The sequence below is a fragment of the Equus asinus genome, chromosome 20 (assembly GCF_041296235.1).
Source record: "Equus asinus isolate D_3611 breed Donkey chromosome 20, EquAss-T2T_v2, whole genome shotgun sequence".
NCBI lineage: Eukaryota > Metazoa > Chordata > Mammalia > Perissodactyla > Equidae > Equus > Equus asinus.
In genome coordinates, this window is record NC_091809.1 from 38,345,790 (window position 1) to 38,365,667 (window position 19,878).

The 19,878-nt window shown below is 41.9% G+C and overlaps 1 protein-coding gene across 2 annotated transcripts; it reads right to left on the reverse strand.

The window, feature by feature from the left end:
- Positions 1-4,884: 4,884 nt before the first annotated feature.
- On the reverse strand, positions 4,885-16,318 carry EI24 (EI24 autophagy associated transmembrane protein). 2 transcript variants are annotated; one of them, XM_044753546.2, is made up of 11 exons: positions 16,121-16,318; positions 13,025-13,137; positions 11,917-12,062; positions 11,271-11,331; positions 10,336-10,402; positions 9,684-9,808; positions 9,249-9,368; positions 8,791-8,902; positions 7,441-7,552; positions 6,959-7,033; positions 4,885-6,023 (listed from the first exon to the last, which is right to left on the reverse strand). In XM_044753546.2, the coding sequence occupies exons 2-11, from the start codon at positions 13,064-13,066 to the stop codon at positions 5,861-5,863; spliced, it is 1,023 nt and encodes a 340-aa protein (XP_044609481.1). In that variant the 5' UTR covers positions 13,067-13,137; positions 16,121-16,318; the 3' UTR covers positions 4,885-5,860. The 2 variants fall into 2 exon arrangements, with proteins under 2 accessions (XP_044609481.1, XP_014704074.1); XM_014848588.3 differs by lacking the exon at positions 16,121-16,318 and adding an exon at positions 15,732-16,089.
- Positions 16,319-19,878: the final 3,560 nt, after the last annotated feature.

Below are 19,878 nucleotides of genomic sequence, written 5' to 3' on the forward strand. Positions count from 1 at the left end.
GACGTGTCGGTCTGCGGACCGCGAAGGCTTCGCTGGGGAAGGTGTGGCCGGTTTGTCCCAGTCACGTGACCAGAAGCGGAAACCACGCGGAGGAATAAGCCAAAACTACAAATCCCAAAAAGCGGGGACTTGAGATCTGTCATCTCCGCTTATGATTTTTTTTTTAAGGCAGAAATTGACCATTACCTAAATGTAAGGTTAAAAGGGAGGAGGGACGAATTTTCTACGTGTTCTGAGTGCAAATTCAAATGCTTTCTGGTCCAGACCCTTAACATCTTGGACAGGGTTTGTCTGACAGTTCGCTCAACAGTGTTTTTGTGACTGCTCAGGCGGACTGCCGTGGATTAGAGAGCCCTGACCGATTTCATGAGGCATTTCCCGTTCTCAAGCCCCTGACTTCGTGAAGAATCCCCGCCGCCGCAGAGGCCGTTCTCCCACGCTGGGGACAGGTTTCTGCCAGAGAGGCAGCCCCAACTCCCTTCTTGCCCTCTCTCCTCACCAAAAACAAACAAAAATGTTGCTGAGGGCAGGGAAGAGAGTGAAGTTTCAGCAGCGAATTCCAGCACCTCTCAGACACGCCCGTGTACACCCACGCGCTCAGGCGCTCCCTCCCTCACGCTGCAGTGAGCTGAGGCTACACCAAATAGAGGGGAGCATCCTGCAACCGTTCAAATTCAGTGCCAGTACCACTCACTTATCTTCCCATTTACTGTACTATGAATGCAACCGACTGAACTTATTGAAAGTCCATTTAAATCAGTGCTTCAAAATCACGGGAATTTTTCAAAATTCACGTGACCGGGCTCACCCCAGGACGTTATAATTCAATAGATTTGCTTTTTTGTTTTGTTTTTATGTGTTCCATGTAATTTTATTAACAGAAGAAAACTGAAGGAACCTGAAAGAATTACAGAACTTCAGGTAAATGCTTCTTCAAAACAAGATTTTTTTTCTTAAAAGGAATTAAAATTAGAAAGATTCCTTTAAAGTTAAAAAAAAGGTACTGTTTCAAGAACATTAAGATGTTGAGGGTTCTCATTTTGTAAAAAATTATCGAACATGTTTCTTAAAGGGAATGTTTAAGTTTCCAGGTGATAAAATTGTCAGCTTTTTCAGAAGTCAAAATATACTACTACAGAACAAAGTTTAAAATCTAAGCCTATTTCTAGGATGATTCTTTAATACCAGTTGATACGGAAAGGCTTGTCTGTAAGTAAAACCCAAGTCACAATAGCAAAGTCATGGGAAAAATTATTATAGTATTATAAACCCAGAGAGCATACATGAATTCAGCATATCAGCTAATCCTTCTCCCTCCTGATTTGTTGGACCAAAAGTTTTGACTTGTTTCAGAAAAGCTTTTTACTGTTCCATCGATTGCGTAAAAGAATGCTCTTTTTAGCTTACTTCGTAGGAATCAGGCCATTTCTGTGGAGCTTGTGTCTTTCCTGAAATGTCTACTTCCATCATTGATCAAAAGAAACACATGCCTTCACCTCATCTGGAGCACCCCAAAGTAAGTGTCTATTTTCTTCTTAAAGCTATTCTCCCCAGAACCCACCTTTCCAAGTGTGCTGCAGAGCTATGTAACCAGGATTTCTTCTCAAAACACTTCCTGATTCCTCTGTTTCGTGTTGTTTGGTTGGGTGTTTTAATGTCATCTTTCTGTTTGTTGGATTTTTCGTTTTGATCGATTTTTCAAGTAACTTTTTCAGAAAAGCTGAATGGAAAGCAAACAGTGCCTTTATTTGGTCCTTAATTAATAGCATAGCTAGGTTTCAAATTATAGGAACAAAATTAGGACCCATCCATCCCATACACATAAAAGCACACTTTCAAGGTATTACAACTTTATCTTCTACTATTGGGAGTTGTTCTTGAGAAGTCTAACGCTGTGAGTCATGTCCTTTGTAGGTAATCTGTTTTTCTCCCTGATAAATTATTTTTCCTTAAAGATCCCATTTATATTATTTTCTTTTGTCATTTTTCCTGTTTTATGCTTTGCAGGCCCTTTCTATCTGAAATCTCCAATTTTCATCAACAGTCCAGGAAATTTTCTTTGATTTTATTCTTGTCTCCATGTTTCTGTTCTCATTTTCTAAAGTTGCAATTAGACAAACGTTGGATCTCCTGATTCTTGGATACCTCCATGATTGTTAACTTTTTCCATGTCTTGATCTTTTTGCTCTGTGTTCTGGGAAATTTCCTCAATTTTATCTTGCAGTTCTCGAATTTACCCTCCTCAGTATCACTTTTATAAGCCCATTTTATTCCCATAACTGCTTTAATTTCAAAGTACTTTCCTATTCTGTTGCTTTTTCACAACAATCTGTTCTTTATGGATGCGATAGCTTCCCAAATTTCTATGAAAGTAGTTAGTATAATTTTTAAAGTTACCTTTTGTTTCTAGACTTTCCTCCAGGGCTAGGTGGTATGTTATGTGCATTTGGGGAAAGCTTCTGCAATGATTCTGATGCTGATCCCTGGTTAAGAACTACTTATCTAAATGATCCAATGGTCACTATTTTTCCCATAGGTCTGAAAGCACTACAGAACATTTAAACTTGAAATCAGGAGTACAAGAATAGGAGGCTGAATGTCTGGCCTAATGTCTCCCTTACTCACAGATTCTCTTCATTCCAACATTTTCTCCAGCTTTGAGACCTGTGGAAAATAGTAGCTATTTAAACACGTAATTTTTAAAAATTTGCTGATCACCAGTCAGTCCCCTTCACTTTACCGTTACGTCCAAAAGGGAAGTAATACCTTTCTGGTTCCCCCTGGATTCTCCAGTGGCTTGCACAGTGCCTAACAGAGAAGGTATGCAAATGCTTGTTACACGTTCAAGTCATCTCTTTCCCCCACTTGATCCTTGACTGGTTCTATGGACTCACTTTAGGTTCATCCAAAATATTTCACTGATGGATGGCTCTTGTTGTTAAAAAGGCCTAAGTTACAATGACCTGAAGGCAGCTGCCTTTTAACTTCTGTGGCTCATATAGCATAAGAATGTTAATGGGGGAGGGGAGAGGGGAGACAAATGCTAAAATAAATGTCTACTCCATCATACTACTGATGAACTGATAACCTTTACCAGAGCAATCTTGATAGAGGTTAACACAAATTTAGAAGCTGAATGTACTACTTTTATAATCAGATTAACAGAAGTGGATGGAAAATGAACAGACAGTAGACAACTACAGTTGCCCTTTTATGCCCACAGATGTTATCCTTTTAAGGTGGTTCACAAACCTCTAACCATTAGTTGCCTTCTTCTGAGTTTGTTCCAGCTTGTCGCCATTCCTCTTACTCTTGGCACTTACTAAGTACAGAGCAATTAATAAGTCAGCACATGAATCTATTTAAAAGTTTCCAGCCGACTTAACCTCAGGTCTGAAGCATCCACTTTCTAATTCTTCAAGAGTTGCTATAATGAACAACTCAGCTCTAGATAGGCTAAAAGGGCAGTGTTTTGAATCACGTGCACCTGTCCTAGCTATGATGTCTATCCCTGAAAAGAACTTTTGTGAACGTGATTCCTTAGATCCTACTGGCTGCATGACTAAAACTCAAGCTCTCATCTTCATCTTTAGTGATATGATCTTCCTTATTTTCAGTTACCATTAGTCTGCCTCAAACTGCCATTCCGAACTTGGCAAAAACAGAGCCTACTCACCCTTTGATCCCAGTTTCCTAATCACTGCCCTCAGTGCCCACACCCCAGTAGAAAGGCAAGAGAGGTTTACAACTGCTTTTGTGTACATATCTCATTGTGATTGTTACCAAATTTCTATTGTAGACATGCCTAATCTAGCCTTTGTACAGGCCTCGCCTCGCAATTACACTAATAAAACTTGGCAGATTTTCAGATGCTTAAACTTTAAGCATTTTCTATTAGCCAGGCACAGTGCCAGATAAAATCACTTGCCTTCATGTACTCAACCTCCCTCACCCTTCTAAACTAGCTAAGGCCAGCTTAGTTGGTACAAATACAAATTTCTGGCAGCAAGGTTGTGGTCACTTAAATAACCTAAGCTAATTTTTAAAACTTCAACAACTAATCTTAAGTAAGGTAATCACTGATCAGTTACAAACTGATGAAATACTGAGGTTTTCTTCAAATCACCCCCACTGCAACCTGGAGGTAGTTCTCTGCAATACTATTGACAAATGACCAGAAATGCCACAGAAATGTTGAAAGTAAATCTTATTTTAACTGTTTTTCACAAATTTTTCTGCACAAGCTAGAAACAATGCTTACTTCCAAGATGCCCAATATTTTAAAAGCTTCTGCACAATGAAGTTGGTTTTACATCTCCCAGCAATGATTTTTTTTTCCGCTTTTTCTCCCCAAGTCCCCCCAGTACCTAGTTGTATACTTTAGTTGTGGGTCTTTCTAGTTGTGGCATGTGGGACGCCACCTCAGCGTGACCTAATGAGCAGTGCCATGTCTAGGCCCAGGATGCAAACCAGCGAAACCCTGGGCTACCAAAGCAGAGTGTACGAACTTAACCATTCAGCCACGGGGCCAGCCCCTACCAGCAATGATTTTTAAGTCTTTGTCTTGTACATAGTAAAAGTTTCCACTAACCAAATGTCTAATCTCTTCCCTAATGAAAATGTTCAATACACTGAAATCTAGAATGATCTCTCCCTTTGTGAATATGCAGGAGAGATGCACATATAGACTTTAAAACAAATAACGCAACAATCCCAAATTCTCTCACAAGATATTAACATGATTATAATGACATAATACAAACTTTCTTGGAGAAAGATTTTCAGGACTAATCTCTCAAAGGTATAACCAAATTATCCAAGACAAACTCGTGTTCCATGAGTATGTTTCTTGGGGTGATGATTTGTAATTCAGCCATTACACACTTGTGGGAAACCAGCTCACATTTAATCATGACACTTTAAAATTGTACAAGTGTTTTGACATCCGCACCCTCCCCCCACATTTAGTCTCTTTAAAATGACAGGAAAACACCAATCACAGGTTTAATGGGTTTAATAAGTTTACCCCTTCAGTTCCTATTTGCAGCACCCAATATTCCTTTGACATACCAGACAGACCCGGCAGTGGCCAACAGTAAATTTCAGACCTCCAGAGTTTAAAAGTTCAGGTTCTCTTAGCATTCTGTGTTGCAGTGGCACTTGTCCAAAATCGGTAACTCCCTATAGCTGGGGTACTTCAAATGTACCAGTGAAAAAAGCTTTTTCCCCCTTCAAGGGAAGAAAGAAAAAAATCACTCCTCAAAACCCTGCAGATCTGGCTGTGAGGTCTTTCCTTCTGTCCCATCTCTTCAGGCTTGTTTTTTTGCAGTAGAGCAAGAGAGACCAAAATCTAACCTGAGTTACAAGAAACAAGACAGTGATGGCTATAAAGGGAGTGGCCAGGAGCAACTGAGATACTCCTTTACCTCCCACATCCAATATATGTGCTTCACAGAAAAACAACAAAAATAACAGGTCCACAAAATACAACAGCTAGAATTACAAAACCCATTCATCCAAGGGTGATAGAAGGCAGGAAGGGGAGGCGGGAGGGTAAATGGCACAGGGGGAAAAAGTATTCAAATCAGTCCAGGCACAGGGGCTGGCAAACGCTAGAAAAAGAGCTGCAGAAAAACCTGTGGTCCTTTCAGACTCACCGGTGTTAAAAATCCACATACTGGTGTCAGGAGATTCTGCCTTACGTGCACCGGAGACAAAAATCCCATTTCCTCAGAGAGAAGGGAAGGCAGAGGGCCCTTGGCAGGTGGGTCCTGCCTTCCCTGGTTGGGGAGGTGAACAAGGAAAAGAGCTGCCACAGCCTCCTTCCAATCCCACCCGTGCCCTCTGGATGGCAGGCGACTCAGTGGCCTGCAGCAGCCTTCAGTTTGGCAGGAGAGGGATGTGGTGAAGGGAACTTCTCTGCGGAGGTCGAGCTACTCAGGGCTGACTGCAGGTAGACCGTCTTGTGGAAGAGTCTGTTGCTTAAGAAAACCACCAAAGAGAAGAGGCGCAACTGGAAAAGGCTAAAAGGCAAAAGACCCAACTTGTTAGAACAAAATTATTGTTGATCAAAATTATTGTTTTAATTACTTGACAACTTATCTGACTATATTAAACTTAAAATGAGCCAGGCGAAAACAAGACAACTGAAATTTGATCAAGACAGTAGAGGTTAGACACATGGATTAAACCGGCAGCAACTAAAGAAGGCACTGCACCCTGTGGCTGTCATGAGTGCAGTGGAACCACCATTTGAAGTATCCAGGATTAGAGGAAATAAAGTTACGCTTAATCGGAAATACTTTTCTATGACTGACTACAGGGTACAACTTCAAGCTATATCTGAAGAAGCACACACAGCATATGATATCACTTTCAAGAATTTCAAGAGAATGTCAATTATACCTACTAAAATATATACTAGCAGTGCTGGACTGTAAGAGCGTGCAAAAACCCAAACAGATCTGAAGTTCCTATACATGTATCCTCACTGTCTTAACCAAAATTGACCAAAGATTAATTGAGCTTTTCTTTGAAATGATAAAACTTTTGGAGTGCTATTATTGATAAAGATTCATTCTGAAATACCTTGTTTTACTATTATCAATAAACTCATGTAGGCAGATCACATGGTGCACTACTTTTTTTAAAAGTTGGCCATTCTTACAAAAATGAGCTTAACTACAGGTGTTTACAAATGCCTTATATATTCAGTGAATTGTTAAATTTTAAGAATATGTATAATGGCATCAATTTTTAAAAAATTTTTGTGCATACATGCTTGGGGAAAATTTGGGGATATACACCAGAAATGATTTTCTCTCATTAAATTGTGTATTAATGTTTTCCTGCAATATAAGAGGTTATTTAAAAAAAAAAGTCTCATTCACATAATTGTCTCATTATAGCCCCAATCCTTTACACAGAAAAAACTTACTAGACTTTGGCTAATACTTACTACGCTTTGCCAGGGGTCTTTGCTTCATTGGCGCTGATAATGAATAAAGGAAAGAGGATAGAGAAGAGGCAACCACTGTAAACAAAAGAAAATAATTAATCACCATCATAACAGTCATGACTCTGCGATATTAGAAGCCCAAGTTCCTTTGTCTCCAACACTAACATCGTGGCTTGATGAAACCTTAATATATCAAACACATCTTTCAAAAACAAAACACCAAAAGATTTTTCTCACCTTTGGCTATGTTTCACACTGCCCCAGGAGGCAGCATAGAAGAAAGAATATGGCATATAGGATCATGCAGACTAGATTTTAATTTTAATGCTAACTGACAAATGTCTATGACTATCCGTCAAGGGAAAAAATCCTGATGGCCAAATAAGAATGCAGAATGCCTAGCACAGAACCAGGCATACAGAAGGTGCTCCCTACGTTGAGTATTTTTACTTCTCCCCTTCAAGTCCCTCCAGCCCAATTACCTGATAATGTATGAGGATTGCATTGCTGTGAGGAAAGCCAAGGGCAAACCGAATCCAAAGTAGTACGGCCAATTCCTTTCTATGTTGGACAACCGCTGGTGCATCTCAATTCCTAAAACAAGAGAGCCAATACAATTAGACTGCGTATTTCCTTTTAGTCAAAAGACTAAATATGATTGACAAATTATTCGAGGTTTGAGTTTTAGGTACAGATCTGCCATGTAGAACACAGGTTAAAGTGGATGAATTAGAATTGTCCTACTCTGATATAAAGTTTCTATGCAAAGTTTTCACAATTCACTAATCATAATTTCAAAGCTGGCAGGCGAAGTGAATTATGAATGACACCACCAGCATCCTGTCAGAATTAGTCTTGAAGAAACCAAGATATCAAATAAAAAAGCAGCCATCTTCTAGAAATCAATTAACTTCTTTCAACCATACACACCCAGAAAAATATGCCATGGGCTTTAAAAATATCCCCAAAAGAGAATGCAGCCACTATGGAAAACAGTATGGAGATTCCTCAAAAAGTTAAGAATAGAAATACCTTATGACCCAGCCATCCCACTACTGGGTATCTATCCCTAAGAACCTGAAATCAGCAATTCCAAAAGTTCCATGCACCCCTATGTTCATCGCAGCATTATTCACAATAGCCAAGTCATGGAACCAACCTCAGTGCCCAGCAACTGATGATTGGATAAAGAAGATGTAGTGTGTACACACACACACACACACACACACACACACAAAGTCGTCCCATTCACAACAACATGGATAGACCTTGAGGGTATTATGTTGAGTGAAATAAGCCAGACAGAGAAAGACAAACTCTGTATGACTCCACTCATAGGTGGTATTTAACATATGGACAAAGAGAACTGATCGGTGGCTGCCAGGGGAAAGGGGGGTGGGGGGAGGGCACTAGGGGTGAAGTGGTGTACCTACAACATGACTAATAATGATGTACAACTGTAATTTCACAAGGATGTTAACTTTCATAACCTTAAAAAAAAAAATCCCCAAAAGAATCTGAATGCAATGCACTGACGTCAAATTAATTTCTCTAATTCAGAATTAACTCGTGCTCATTTATGCCACCTTATGGCTCAGGCACAGCTACAGCACATTAAGCACCATAAAGATAATACTACATTGCCTTATCTTCCAGCATCAAAGCTAAAGGTTAAACTCCCTAAGCCAAATGTAAGTTCCCTCTTGCCAAAGAGGCTACTTCCTTCCAAAGACAGTTTGCCCATGGCCTAAGTATTGAATAGTTTAAGTCTGCTTAGCAGCTGCATTTCCAAACCGGGTCTCCAAGTTCTGAGTTTCTTTAGATAGACTTACCTTTATTAAACCATCGATATTCGAAGCAGTATAGTGAGTAGAGAAGGGACATATGCAGGAGACTAACCAGCTGACCAACAAGATGGATGGGAAAGAGACTCACAAACATCCCCTGAAGAACAAATACAGAAAAAATCTTAATTCCAAAGCTTCCGAGACTATTCACCTGACGCTCTGGGCCATCACCCTCTGCCCTGATAACCTCATAGTTGCTTCAAGTTTCTGAACAGCAGAAGAGTGGAGAATGCCCAGGGTGGCAGGGAAGGGCAGAAAATTCATGTTTCTTATCATTTTATGATTTTTAAATTCTCTAGTTTCTGTGAAAAAATGATTTAAAAATCATTACCTCCCACAAAGCATATCTGCCCCAGTATAAATGCAATACTCTGTCTTTGTGAAGCTCCCTCTAGTGAGCTTTTTTTTTTTATCTGCCCATGTGCCCAGAAGGCCAGTCTCACCTGAATGAGGAAAAGAGCCTGCAGCAAAAGGTTGAAGAGCATGTCAGCAATTATTTTGCTAACACTAGGGAATGGGTGAGGCTTCCTCCCCGATACCTCAAATGCCAGATCAGCTATGTCCTGTAACAGAGAAAGTAGCTCACCAAAACACGAATTAAATGACTTCCATATCCATCCCAAAACTAAGGCCAATGATCTGCCATTAGACCTGTCAGGTGAGAAAAGCCCCCAGACACCTGACAATAAGATGCTCCAGTGACCTGAGACAATAATTCCATTTTAAAAAAACACAAAGGTCACTCACTGGCTGCTTAACCAAGGAAGGTTAAGGCTGTGAAATTGCTCCCTACATGGCCACTAACTTCACAGCTGAAACCTGCCACTTATCAACCCATCATGCTATAGGACCCAGACTCCATTCCGCCCTGGACCTACCTGAAACCAGATGGCATTCACAACTTTGCTAAGCACAAACAGGGGGAGCACCCAAAGAGCACTGAAAATTGACGTGAGGAAGAATTCCAGCCAAGACCAAACATCTCCATGTAGTGATGGATCACCTATGAAAGGGGAAGAGTTGATAGTTTAACTGGAGAAATGGAAAACCACAAGACCAAATATGGAACCCCTAGTTTGTGACTACTGTTCCCCACCCCTGACACACATACATCTTTGTTTCCTACCAGCACATCACTATGCCTATTTCAGATCGTCCCGTTCTTCAAAGACACACCAATTCTGGCCACGACTCCAATTCAGAGATATGTGCTGCTTACCTCGAGACAAACCTGCTTACCTGGTGGTGACTGAGACGTCACAGGACTAACACCACACCATATGTAGGAAACCACCTGGGTTTAAATCCCGGCTCGGCCACTTACCAATGGTTTATAACCTGGGTAGCTAACTTTCATTCCTTCATCCATAAAATAATATCGATAACGGTACCCATTCAAAGAGCTAAGAGGTTTGAGTTAAAAATATCTAAAGCTCCTGGTTCATAGATTTGTTCAACCAACTGAGAGAGACAGGAAAACATCTCCCACTCCCATCCCAACAGACAGCACGGAGCAATGTATATACTTACCAATAATTTGGGCTGTTACTGACTGAAGCACAGGAATAAACACTCGATAAAACAAGAGAAGACTGAACTAAAGGAAAGAAGCAATAAGGTAAACATTAAAAGCCCTTCTTTAAAACAGGAGTTCTAAGTTTCAGTGTAATTATTTTCCAGAGGGAGGTGCCTTTGATAAATTTGGAGGCCTGAAGAGGCACCAAAATTGGACCCATTTGTACTTCCCAATACTCCTGCTAAGAGATACAAACCTGACGCAGCCCATAAAAACAGTGAAACTTTGGGGGGCACAGAAGAACATTTAAAATAGTATTCAGGCCAAAATACAGGCATATACTAAGTACATAGTAATATTTTATTAATTAAAGCTAACATCTGAAAACATCTATGAAACACTTAGATTAAGATAAATTGAATTGTATTGAATTCCAAGTCAAAGGAAATATATTTAACTACCTGCCCTTCAAAGCAGGCAAATTTCACTTTAGCCCATGTTGGTTCCCAGTCAATGGCAGGCAATCTTTCCAAGTCTGAGTTTCAACAGTAATCAGTTCTAGTAGACTGACATGACCAGATGCAGGGAGAACCTTGCCCTTGACCATCTGCCCTGCCCCTCTGATCCCCCATTGTTGCTCCTGGCCAAAACGTCCAGACAATGTGAAGAGAAACTGTTACCTCTAACAACATTAAAACTTGTGAATGAGTCATTTTTCTAAAAAATACAAGTGTATATTCAGGGCTATCCATGACACTTGCATAGAAGAGTTCTTTGAGTGGGAATAAAATCACTACAAGTGCACAGAATCCTGAGTTATGGTCTTAAGCATTTATCAGCAGGTGAAAGCTACTTGTCTAAGTTTCAAGAAAACATTTGAGAATCATTAATATAGCAACAATCTGAAGATGTTTGTAAGGTACTTGGAATTTGAGGAAAAACAACTTACCCAGAATACTCCACCATTCCAAGCACAGCACTGGAAAATTCTACTAACGATACGTGGCTCACTGGAAAAGACCACGCATTTTTAGCTTATAAGGCATATAGGTTATTTCCATATTGTCATTCACTAGCTCTCCATTTTATATCTTTTGTTGTTACGATATTATTTTTCCAGTACCTACTGTTCTCCTAATGTCAGTTAATGAGAAAAGGCTAAAATATTTCTAGAGAAGCAGCTTTTCTTAAAAAGGAAAAAATGTATTTTCTAAAATCCAAGATTGGAGAAGATTAAAAGAGAATGTCTGAAGTTCTTCTATCAATGAATAAATCCACATAGGCTCTCCCAGAAGTACCTGTCAATCCAAATAATTTTTTTTGTGGTCCTCTATTCACCATTCTGATTTTTTTTTTTTAAACATCATGATATCTTGAGCAAGGATTATTGCTAGACCCTAGTTCAATTCACTGTGGGGGGAAAAAAAATCACCTACAACATTTTTTTGGGAAAAAGTACAAAAAACAAATAATGGGGTACTGGAACTTCAAGTCACTATGTAGGGCTTTAATTCTATACTAAAGATCAATCATCTCTTGAAGTGCCTTCCAGAAGGGCGCTCAGACCTCTCCTGACGTCAGCCTCCACTCCTTACCTCTCTTGCTTCCTCTCTATGCTCTGGGCTCTCCTCTGTGCCAGGACACTACTTGCCCTTCTTCGACGCTGCTCCTCTCTCTTTTGCTGAATTCGAGCATCTAGCTTTGAGATAGTACAAATTCCCCAGATGGAGTCTTTGATTCCCTATAGACAAGGGTATTATTTTTAAAAAAAGATTATGGATCAGAGAAGCCTTTCCAAAGTTACATACAGTGAAGTGAAATAACAGAGGAAACCATTGTACTTACTTTCCTACATGGCTTAATTTTTTTATTTTGAAAAACTTCCCAATATACAAAAGAGCTGCAGAATGGAGAACTTTCAAATAGCCTTTCTCCAGATTCACCAGATTAATATTTTGCCCCATTTATTTATATATTTTTTTCAGAATCACTTAAGAGTAGGTCTCCCTCTTTTACTCAAATGTAATAAACTTTTAAACACTCCCATTCAGGAAGGAAGCCCACACGTACATCCCCATCAGAGCTGGCCTCTCTCCTGCTCCTGGGAATACAGCTACAGGGGCTACAACTAGGGCATGAGACCTCAAAAACCCATCATCATGGAATTTTGTGCTACTGGTAACTTGGGTGACTAGGTCCTAAACAGATCTTTATGGGACACTTTCCTAGAGCATCATCATCTGCACCTTGTAGAATGGGGGGAAAAAAGATAGCTTCTGTAATGTAAATCCAAATGAAGTAGTTTATGTAATAGTGCTGTGCCAATGTTCACTGCTGAGTTTTGACCAATGTACCATGGTTACATAAGATGTTAAACATTAGGGGAACCTGGTGAAGAACGTAGGGGAATTCTCTGTACTATCCTGCAACTTTTCTTTAAGTCTAAAATTATTCCAAAATAAAAAAGTCAAAAAAAAAAAAAAAGGCTCTGGAGCCAAGCTAACCAGGGTTCCAATTCTATAGACACTCACTAGATGGGTCTGCCACATCTCAGCAAGATTCAGGGTAATCCCTATCTTGAGTGGTGTGGATCAGAATGAAAACCTGTATGTGAAGAACCCAACAAATATGATAAAAATTCCAAAAACACCTAAAGGATTTCCTAGTCAGCAAACAGGTCAAGAGATGACTTGATGTACTTACCCTGGCAAGGTCCTGGAGAAAGGTTTTGACACTGTCAGCCATCTCTTCACCACCCCAACTACCAACTACACAGAGGACAGAGAAGCGTCCCAAAATCTTTCATCATGAAGGACCTGGAAACAGATGGAGCACAATGAGGGGAAAAAATATTTATCTTAAAAAATAAGTTACAGACGGTCCCCACTTAGGAAGGTTCGACTTACATTTTTCTACTTTATGATGGTGCAAAAACAACACACATGCAATAGAAACCATACTTCATGTTTTGAACTTTGATCTTTCCTCGGGCGAGCAATATGCAGTACAATACTCTCTCATGATGCCGGAGGGCGGCAGCAGCAGTGAGCCCGATCTCTCAGTCAGCCACACGACCACAAGGGCTACAACCAATACACTTACAACCATTCAGTTTTTCACTTTCAGTCCAGTGTCCATTAAATTACATAAGATATTCAACACTATTATAAAAAGAGACAATGTGTTGGATGATTTTGCCCAACTGTAGGCTATAAAGTTTAAAGTTAAGTGCTCTGAGCACCCTGAAGGTAGGCTAGGCTAAGCTATGATGTTCAGTAAATTAGGTGTATTAGATGCATTTTCAGCTTACGATATTTTCAGCTTACGATGGGTTTCTCAGGCTGTAACCTCACTGTAGGCTGAAGATCTGTACTTCATGGACTTACTACATGACATTTTTCCACGTACTTACACCTCTAACAAGAGTGCAGCAGGTTCTAGCACTTAGGTAGATATTAGCACAGTGACCTACATGAGAGTATACCTGCAGCTGCTGAAACCTGAAATCCACAAGGTTTTTGGGTTTTTTTTTTTTTCTTTAACCACTTACCACCCTTTCCCTTGGACATGAGGTAAACATGCTCTTGAACCAGTGGTCTCCTCTCCAGGCCTTGATGTCCCTAATTATCCCTCCTATACATTCCAAGTACTTTTGAGGATTTGGAGATGGGTGATAACCACATTTCAATATCCTCTTAAACAATGTTTATGCTTGATGTATTACCTCAAACACTTAAATGAAAATACGAACAAGATGAAAGCTCTAACAAAAATTACTAAATATGCACTTCACACACAGGGCCCTCCAGCACACAGTTAGGTTAAAGGTATGATGTGAAACTGCCACCAAGACCTCCCAACAGGCCTTCCTATGTTTTCCACCTTTAAATGTATACATACAAGAAACAAATTTCAAACTAGGCCAAAAAAAGTTCATTTGTATAAATATTCTTTAAAACACTTCGGCTTTCCCATGTTATTGATTCCTCAGGGGAATGAGAAATTTAACTTCAAAAATTAACAACTTGCAAGTTCCTGTGTATAAATATTCTTAAAATACTATGCTCCCATTTAATGTCTTTAAGGTGAATGGAAAACCCATTTTCAAAAATTTTACTAAGAACTTGGGATTCTAAAGTTCTTAAACCTGACGAAACCAATCAAGGGTATTCTCAATTTTAGACCACAATGACAGAATTTCACAGGCAGCTTGTATAAGCCTCAAATTTCAAAACATAAGCACACATTCCCCTGACCTATAACTACTTCACCAAACTACCTCACTGACCCGACTGGACTACTGCCACCCAGGACTGGAAGAGCAGGGAATACAGCAGTAGGAAGACAACTTGCACCACACTACAGGTACCATCAGCTCCTTAGGTCACATCCTATACAGATGAACTCATCTCAGGTAGAGAAGTTTCTAAGATAAGATATTTCTGCTAATATTCCCCCTTAAAAACAAAAAAATACCTCAGAGAGAGAGGATAACTCCGTGCCAGGTGAACAGTAAATGCTCAGCGACACACAAGACACTTCATCTGTAAAGACCATCATGGATTCACTCTTAACCACCTACATCCTCATCCATAAATTAAAGGTGTAAAACTTCTTCACAGTTTGGTATAAAATGCACTAACATGAAAATCACAACTTCTACATAAACAATCCCCCTAAAGAATGAGCTACCTTGGAAGTTTAAGGAAGCCCATTACTTAGTGTGGATTTCTCAGCACTGACAGGGAGCTTGAAGCATGTCAGTCCTAGTCCAGAAGAACAGCTGTGGTATCTGAACCGTGGCCATGAACACCTGGCTCCTGCACATACCAAGTGGCAGATTACCTACTGACCAACAACGGCCTTTGAAGGACCAAGTCATTTCAATTTTATACGGAGAGGCTTGTCCGATTTGACAAAAAGCTGAGGCATGGAGAAAAGTAACTTGCCACAATTTAAGACCACACAGAGACCGAATAAAAGGGTACCAGAAAATAAAAGGGAGGAGGGTACAATTGAGCTGGAAGGAAATAAGGTGCATCTGGTTCACATTATTATACAGATGGAGAAACAGAGTCTCCAGGTTAAACGGCCTGCCCAAGAACACAGCAAGTGAAAGGCTACAGCGAACTTCAAAACCCTGGCGTTCTAACCTTCAGCAGGGACTTCTTACTCAAGCTTTGCAATGAGCATTTTTGTTTAACCCGAGCATCCCATGGACAAATACCTTCTCTTAGACCTGGGAATACAGCTGGCCATTAAATTCCTAACAGTCATTAGAACTTAGTAAGCACCTTCGGAGGCACAGTCACGTACTTTCATTTCTAAGTCAGTAAACCCAAATCCAGAAAGCAGGAAGCCGTCATATCCTACTCTAGGTACAGCAAAGGGAAGCATCCTCACTTCTCACCGGGCCTCCACGGACTGCCTCCGAGCACGTGTGTCCGCTTGGACCGGTCTCCTTCGCAGCTCCTTGACAATTTCGACCGGAAACTAGTCTCCCTCCGCAACCACAGCTGTGCACAGGTGCGGAGCACGCCCACCCGCGATCGCATGAAGAGCTAAAGATAGCCGCGCCGCACCTGGGGCAGAGTCCCGCACCCCGGCCCGGCCCTGCCCCGCCCCGCCAGCACCTTTCCGTCAGCAGCCCCCCTCTCGAAGCCCCTGCCGGGAACCACACGCCTCCGCGCTTCGGCCCTGCCTGCCCTCACACGCCCTCACCAGCCCTGCTGCCCAGGGCCCCTGCCGCGCGCCGGGTGCGGGACGTCAATGCGCTGGCTCGCCCGCGCCTGCACCCACCCGGCAGCTCCGCCGCCGCGGCTCCGGCGCGGCCAGCCCCTCGCCCACTGCGGGCCCGCTCGGCTCCTCCGCGCCCCTCCGCCCGCTCCCACCCGGGCGCTCCCAGGGCCGGGGCCACCGCGCCCGTACTGGGCATGCCCGGGCCGCACGGGGCCGCTGGGAAGTCGGGCCAGCCCAGATCCGAGCAGTCCGGGGCGAGGGGGGCGGGACCGCAGCGGCGGAGGGGGCGGGGCCACGTGGGGCGACGGAGCCTGGGAAATGCAGTCCGGCCGCGCCGACCCGCACGTCCTGCAGGACGCCGCGTCCTGCGACGCCCGGGAGAGCTTCCCCGACCGCGTCCCTGATCCGATATCCTGATCGTTGCCCTTTCCCATTTACTTCTGCGGGTTTGGTTCTCCTGCTAAAATCCTGTGAAAGCTGACAGCGGAACGATAAAATACAGAGGTCACCTGGGTTTACTTGGAGGTTTTGTGTAACGAAAGGGTACTGAGCAATGATGGGTTTAAGTCAAGCTTCACTCAAAATGATTTAAGAATAGGACAAGCCTCCAAGCAATTCGGCTGCATTAGGTGTGTACTCTGAAGTCAACGTGATGGTTGAGATAAAAACGGTAAAGTAAGTAGCAATGAAACTGTTTTCATGTCCAGCCCCACCCTTCCGTTTCTGCCCCAGGGCTGGCAATTCCTAGGCAGGGAACCATCAAGCCTCACCTATAACCTTGTTCTCCCCTAGTCCTAACCTCTTAGATGTCTCCCCATTTCTTCTTTTTTTTCCCCACTTCCTTTGCCCCCCCCCCTTCCTATTTTCCTTCCTAGCTGTGCTTAGCGCTGCTACTGCTAGGGCCACCTATACAAGCAAATTTGTACGGCTAGATGCAATCTTGGATTTGTGAGGAAGCCCAGATGTCAAGTGACTTATTCAAGGTCAGTGGCAGAACAAATACCCAGGCCTCCTGACTCTCCTTCAGTTAGGTGTTCACCTTTCTACCTGGCCCAACTTCCAGCCCCGTTCCAGAATAAACTAGCTCTCTACACTGAGCCCGCGGAAACCTTACCTTCTCTTTAAGAGGACTCGATGTTGAAACTTACAAGGTCGGAGAAGAGAATAAAGCACTCGTAATAGAAACCCTGAAGTAAAGGGCCAACCTAGGATTTCTATTTGTAAACTCCTTTGGGGGGTGGGGGAGGAATCTTTTTTCTCATTTGTTTCAGCGGTGGGCAATAATCTCATTTTCAGAGAGAACAGATCTAGAAATACCCACTCATGTTTCCTTTTCGCATAGATCTATTGCTTTATTTACTCCACCACTAAAGTTATTACAAAGAGAACACTCCTAAACTTTCCTTTTGCCAGATATGAATAAATCTCTTCAACTGTTTATTACATAGAAAAGATTTTTATTTCTTTTGGAATTTTATTTTGATTAAAATAAGCAATCCATCTGCTGAGGCTTAGATATCATTATAAAGAGATTTAAGTGATTTAATGATAAACTGATTATTGTAATTATAAATTACAATAGTAACAATTCCTCCAAATTCTACCCTTTCTCAAAAGTGTGAATTTAGAAAGAATTTAGTAGGCATTAGTCTACTCTAACTTTCTTGATGGAGGGAAATCTTACAAATCCCAACATGTATAATACAACCTAGAATGAAAAAGCAGTAATAGGGGCCAGCCCTATGGCTGAGTGGTCAAGGTCGCACGGTTCGGTGGCCCAAGGTTTCGCAGGTTTGGATCCTGGGCACAGACATGGTACCGTTCATCAAGCCATGGAGAGACAGCATCCCACATAGCACAACCAGAAGGACTTACAACAAGAATGTACAACTATGTACTGGGGGGCTTTGGGGAGAAGAAGAAAATAAAAATAAATAAAGATTGGCAACAGATGGTAGCTCAGTGCCTATCTTTAGGAAAAGACAATAATAATGATACCTTGCATTTTTAAAGAGCTCTCACGCCCTTATGAAAGTTAGGTGTCACCTGTGAGACAAATAGGAGAGGGTATTATTTTCCTAATTTCACAAATGAGGAAGCTGTGTGGCAGAGCACTGAACTCCGAAAACTTGATCTCTAGCCTAGCTATGAGCCTTAGTTTCTAGATCTAAAACCCAAGGTTGCTAAAATAAATGGTACCTATATGAAAATCCCTTCTGATTCTGTGGTTCCATGATTTAGTGAATTGGTGACAATACCCGATCTAGAGGCTGGATCTCCTAGTTACCAGCCTTGGAATCTTCCAGAGGAGAGAGATACTACGATTTATTAAGTAGGTACTGATGAGGATTTTTAGGCTGGTTACTTTTAAAACTACAGATGAGATTCAGGCTCCAAGGAGTGGAATTTGTTTGCCCCTTTGTTGGGAAATATTTACATTTCTAAGGGAAACCTCTATCAGTGAAGATGCCTCCCTCTCTGTGCCAGGAAGAAGGGGGGATGGTCTTATCTCTAGAAGCTCTTAATCAATGCCAGAGGGAAGAACTTAAGTTGGTTACTGTCTGGCATCTCATGTAACTGACCCCCCCACACACACACACACAAATCCTCCTTTGTCTTTAGCTGAGGATAAAATTCAAGCGGTGACTTCTGCCATTTACTCAATCCGGTTTGATTCTTATCTAAAAGTTGTGGGACCACCAAATGGCCAGACCCTACGGGCACTGATACCCCTTTAACTTTTTTACATATTCTTTGTCTTGTAAAGAGATAACTCACGTACCTATGCCTTAAATTTAGCCTTACTCTCCACCCAAATTTGCAGCAGCAGCAGAAACTCTGACTGCCCATGGGTCCTGTCCCCATGCTATTCTACTCTCTAAATAAAAGAGCACTACTGCCAGATCTTAAGAGTCAAAGAAATCTTTCTTTCGACTCGTCGGCTCACCGACCCCGCATCAGGTACCAAGCCTTTCATATTTATTATTTCACAACAACTGTTTAAGTGTTATAACTGATAAAAAATTCCAGTCAGGTTTGTCGGATTCCCAGTGCCATGCGCTTTTCTTTACCATACCTGCCTTGTGTGGGGACCTGGAATTGGCCACCGCAAGATATGTCTCTTTGGCATCAGGATTGTTTGAGGCTGATTGCTTTTGATAAACTGGGACAGGGAAGGAGGCTCTGAGGAATGGAACTTGCCCTTCATTAGGACACATTTACATTTGTTAGGTAAATCTCTATCTGTAAAAGGTGCCTCTCTGTACCAGGAAGAAAGGGAATGACCTTCTCTCTAGAAACTCTTAGTCAATACCAAAGGCAAGGACTTAAATCTGCATTTTATTGTGCTTGTCTGGTAACCTCCTGTAACTGACTTCCCTCCCCCTCCCAAGGTTGGCATTTCTTTAAGGATTAAGCATCTTTCTTTAGGCTAGGAACTGATTGCTGCTCTCACCTGTGACCGCCCAGCTCCAGACAATCGACTTGCCTCCGGCTACGCCCACCGACATAGCCGACCACTACCTGCTGTGTCCATCAAGCGCTGTGCTGACAGGGCAATCTTGTGACTATTGTGGGAGGGACATTTCAATCACATGTGAAACACCCCTGTTTGGGGGTATATAACCACTCTGTGTACCCCACTTCTTCGGTGCCCTTTCTTCCTTCGGGAAGAAAGGCCCCGGGCCATGGTTCCTCATAAGGCTTTGTTTAATTTTCTCTTGCTATTCTGTCTCATGTGAATTTAATTCGTTCTCCAGCCAGATGAACCCCCATTTGGGGAGAGGAAATGTCCTCCTCCCCTACACTTGCCTTATAGA

Coding starts and splice junctions, on each gene's coding strand:
- EI24 (XM_044753546.2), bottom strand. CDS start 13,066: ATGGCTGACAGTGTCAAAACCTTTCTCCAGGACCTTGCCAGG. Junction 12,063..13,024: donor TTCTCCAGGACCTTGCCAGG/GTAAGTACATCA, acceptor CCTTGTCTATAG/GGAATCAAAGACTCCATCTG. Junction 10,403..11,270: donor GGAATGGTGGAGTATTCTGG/GTAAGTTGTTTT, acceptor TCTTTCCTTTAG/TTCAGTCTTCTCTTGTTTTA.